The following is a 4,769-nucleotide window of genomic DNA, read 5'->3' on the forward strand; positions in this document are numbered from 1 at the left end:
AAAAAATGTTGTTTTCGTGAAATACTGCAAAAAGGATAAGTATTATTTATACATATGTTGTTACTATGGTATAATCAATTTTAATAAAATATGTTCGTAAAAGATTTAGATTTAATTTTTAGAAGAAAAATTAATCGGCATTTACCATCATATGATGGCCATTCAGCTAATATATGTAATTGTGATTATATAGAATTTTAATGTACTGTAATTGACCTGCACAAAAACATACTTGAAAAATATTTTCACAAAATTTTAAAAGGTTTTCTAAGTATTTTACTGCCTATATATGATTTTGCCACTGCAAAAATGTTTAAAATAACATGTAGTACATATTCAAGAATGCAGAATCAAAGTTTATCTTGAAATATTTTAGTTTAAAAGTTAAACAAAGAAACAAACAAAAAAATGTCACATGAGATTAAACAATTTTGCCATTTACATTATTGAATTTTGTTAAACGTTTTGACTAATTTCATCTGTATTTAGGTTGTCCATGTAGAAAAGAGACTTAAAACTACCCTTAGTGCCGAAGAAGTTCAGAGTTCTGCCAAACAGCTTTCTCCAGCACAGTTGAAACAACTGGAAAATAACAAGTTGCAAGCTAAATTAAAGTTGCAGGCCAAGAAAACAAGGGCATTATGTCCATTAATTGGATTATCTTGGTACAAAGCACTGGAAACAGAATTTACAAAGGAATATTTTCAGAAGGTGGTACATGTATCAGTATTTTATTATAGAAGTTAAATATATTATGATATAGCCCCTAGATGTATCAGAATAATTTAGACATTTTCATGCAGTTCTAGTCATTCAGATTTTTTCCCTCTAAAGTTGTGAATTTTTTAAATTCCTAAGACTTTTCAACATAAAGCTGAACATTAGAGCACAGTATCACAGTTATTCAATGGACAATAGACTTGCTGGAAACACAGCAGAAACTAAGTATTGTGAAAATGTACCATGGTTATACTACTGAAGCATGTGGATATGCATTAATAGAGAATTAAGATATTTTAAATATGCTGTCCAAAAGGAATTTTCTCATATTAGACTATTGCCAAATTATCACATTCATCATATATGATAGTTTTTAAAAAAGTCATCATGCATATAATTTCATTTTTTGCACCCACATAAATCTGGTATTCCGAAACATGCGTATCTCTTCTCCCACTTATAGCTATCACTCAACTGACAGGGTTTTTTTCCTTTCCTTACTCCAGTGTTTTATACCCCACTCAATTGCCCTTGGCGATATTTATCTTGTGATACTCTCCACCTATATCAATGTGCCCTCTATCCTGGTACTGTATATAAGCACCACATTCAGGTAATGTTATCACTTTTTCATGACAAAGCGTCACTAAGGGGCTTCCCAGTGTTATGATTATTTAGAGATTATTTGAACGTTAACCGTGTTATCTAGTTCATTTTCATAATAATAATAATAATTAACAACAAAAAAAAGTAAACAAATTCCTTAAGAAAAATTCCCGATTAGCAACTCTAAAATCCAACATTGTGTTTTCCTTTTCCTCCACTTTGTTGGAAGACTCTCAGGATCACCAACTTCATTGTTGACGAGCTAAACCCATTGTTCACGCACATGTTGGTTCAATTTTCAGCTTCTTCATTCCTCCCTGTTGTCTTTGGAGACTCAAATTTCATCGGTTCCTACAGGGGGTCATAGTTCAGACCCTATTCGTGGGTTTATTTTTCGTGGCTGCTGGCCAACAGATGTCACTGGTTGGAGTGATTTGCATTATTTCTCCTCAGACCGCTTACTCCTTCTTGCTACATTTTTAGACCAGTTCTTCTTACTGAAGACACTGTCAAAAAGGAAAGGGGTTAACTTCTTTTCACTGATTCATCTGATCACTATATTTCACTCCTATGTTGATCAGATTTCAATCATTGTCCTGTTAAGTGTGGGTCTTGAAGGTTTGGTTGCCTGCACTAATGCCTTTAGAGATGCTAGACAATGAATGTTTTATTCCAAGCCCTTTTTGAAGGAGAGGAATCTTCTGCAAGTCACTTCTATTCAGTTTTGTTACATTTCTATGTCCGTAGTGGTCTGGTTGAATTGCCCACTGGAGGTCATTGTGCAGACTGGTATGTGGACCTCCCCCAATATTTTTATCTCACATTATTTGCATGATCTGGCAGTCTGTTATTCTGAGGGGTTTCACCTACCACCTGTAACTATCTCATCCATTTCTGCTAGATTATACAGAGGGGTGAATATTTTCATTGGTACCTTTCAGGGTCTTTTACCTTATTTTCAGAGGACACCACTCTGTGGTGAGTGTGCTTTTATCAAACCAATTCTGCACTAGCAACCACTATTTCAATATACTTTATACAGGTTGAAACAGGCTCTGTAAAAATGCAGTGTTCCATAAAACCACTTATGAGCTGACCAGGTGGTATTACTGTACTGTGCTGGACCACCACTCATGGCCTATCATGAGTAAAGCATAAGGGGATCCTGCCTGTCCCTGCCAATCATTGGATTGAAAAAATTGGGGTCAGTTTGTTTTTCAAAATTTAGGGAACTTGGTTCACCTATTGCACTGTTTCCAGCACTCAGGACTCCCCATAGCACACCCCCCCCCCATATTCTACTCATTGAGCTAAGACTACCACACCCAGTTTCCAGTCACTGGGGTGGTGGACTAAGGCTTTTCCTCCAGAGTGATAGAGTGAATTCCTCCACTCTTGGAGAAGAAAGTGAAGTTGGGGCCCTCCTAACTGGGTCTCTGGATGTTTTTCCCAGTTGTGAGTAGGAGTGGCACAGGGCTACGTGGGAGTCTACTTGTAATACGGGTTCAGATTTGATTTTTCGCTATCTGGTTGAGAAGTGCATAGCCCATCTGTTTGATCAGTATATTTTCAGTACATTGTTCATGAAGAGGGTTCACTACATCGTAATTCTGAAAGCAAAGTGATCCCATCCTGGGTGCTTGGTTGAGCACAGTTGTTCCATGTCTTACCCATAATTCTGGGGCCAAGGGGAATGTACCTTGCCCACTCAGTTGGGGAGTGAGGATGAATGTTCATAATTCCAGACCAGATTAGTTCTGTTTCCTTTGGTCATTCCAGGCCTGAGGTGTTGATTTTTGGGCTTTTTCAGGTGGAGGAGAAGGTTTGTTCACTTCAGTGTTGCTTACTTTCTTGTTGTGATTCCAGTGACTCGAAATGATTCACTCTGTGGCTTCAGGTTGGGATCCACTCATAAGTATATATACATAACATTGTGATCCAAGACCAAAATCTCTTAATTCCAGCCCCGGGTAATGAAACCTCAATTATCTGGTTGGGGCTGGCCTATAGTGATGATCACTCAAGTACAATTCCACTCATGATACAAGGGTTAAGAGCATACCTGTTCTGGTTGTAGTGTGGTTCCCCCACTAGAGTGTCAATCTTCTATTTGATCTATGTATGTGCTTTCTGTATGGATAATTCCTTCACCGGTAAGTGAAGGTATGTACGTTTAGGAAGTTAACATTTTCCTAAATTGAAAATGTATTTCCAATAATATTTACCTCCTCTCACATTCTCCCATCCTTCCTCCCTACTAATAGCTGGTGTTAGAGACTGGGATGGAGTCAGTTTAAAAAAAGTGTTAACGTTATCTGATTGTGGTGCTTATATACAGTACCAGGATAGAGGGTGCATTGACGTAGGTGGAGAGTATCATGAGATATATATAGCCAAGGGCAATTGAGTGGGGTGTAAAAGATTGGACCTAGCAAAAAATAATCAGACCAATGCTTAGATGGGCAAAGGAAGAAACCCTGGTGGTTAAGTAATGGCTATAAGTGTGAGAGGAGGTAAGTATTATTGGAAATACATTTTCAATTTAAGAAAATGTTAACCTTTATATAAATATGTTTTGAGTTGGGTCTTGAAGTGCATTACCCTCTTATTCTAGATGATCAAGATTTCATTTGTTAGTAGTTTAATGAATATTTGATGTACATCTCATTTTTATATTTATGAGTACTCTGAGCTTATGGAATGTAGTGACATTTAAATAAACAAGAACATTCTCTAAGTTATTATATATTTCACTATAAAAGATGCACGTTTTTCTGAAATTATGGTTTGTTAAAAATTTAACTATATTCCTTCCAGTTGAGTAAGTTCCTGGAGAATGAACAACAGAAGTACACCATTTATCCACCACAGGATCAAGTGTATTTATGGACTAAGATGTGCGAGATTGATGAGGTATATTCAGATTTGTTTCTTCATTGTAATCATTCAAATTAAGATCACATGAACATGTTATATTGTGGTAATTTTAATTATAGAGAATTTACAGTTGTAAATATATTTGATAGGCCCGGCATGGCCAGGTGGTTAGGGCGCTCGACTCGTAATCTGAGGGTCGCAGGTTCGAATCCCCGTCACACCAAACATGCCAACCTCCGCCTTTGCCTGGTCCCAAGTCCAGGATGAGAAAGGAGGAGGGTTGGGTGTGGGGCTAGCAACTCCACCCCATAAAAAACAACCTGCTACAAGTAACTGCAACAACACCTTCCATTGGCAAGGGGTTGTTGCGATCCTATGCTCCACTGGCAGTTTACAGGAATAAAAAAAATAAATATTTGATAAGGTAATCTGAGTGTTCCTCTAATCTTCTGAAAGAATTACTTCAGCATCTCATGAGAACTAGAGACACATACTTTAACTTAAGGTACGTTTACTACTAACCCTACGTCTCGTACCGTACCGTACTCCGTCCTTCGGTCCGTACC

The 4,769-nt window shown here is 37.3% G+C and overlaps 1 protein-coding gene across 1 annotated transcript in view; it reads left to right on the plus strand.

The window, feature by feature from the left end:
• LOC106464005 (uracil-DNA glycosylase 2-like) overlaps positions 1–4,769 on the plus strand; it is a 26,373-nt gene that overhangs the window by 9,499 nt on the left and 12,105 nt on the right. The window contains exons 2-3 of the mRNA XM_013924108.2: positions 490–711; positions 4,144–4,239. Of these exons, the coding sequence (XP_013779562.1) occupies positions 490–711; positions 4,144–4,239 (318 nt within the window). The remainder of the gene's footprint in view (positions 1–489; positions 712–4,143; positions 4,240–4,769) is intronic.

This window comes from Limulus polyphemus, unplaced genomic scaffold (assembly GCF_000517525.1).
Source record: "Limulus polyphemus unplaced genomic scaffold, Limulus_polyphemus-2.1.2 Scaffold1538, whole genome shotgun sequence".
Classification (NCBI taxonomy): domain Eukaryota; kingdom Metazoa; phylum Arthropoda; class Merostomata; order Xiphosura; family Limulidae; genus Limulus; species Limulus polyphemus.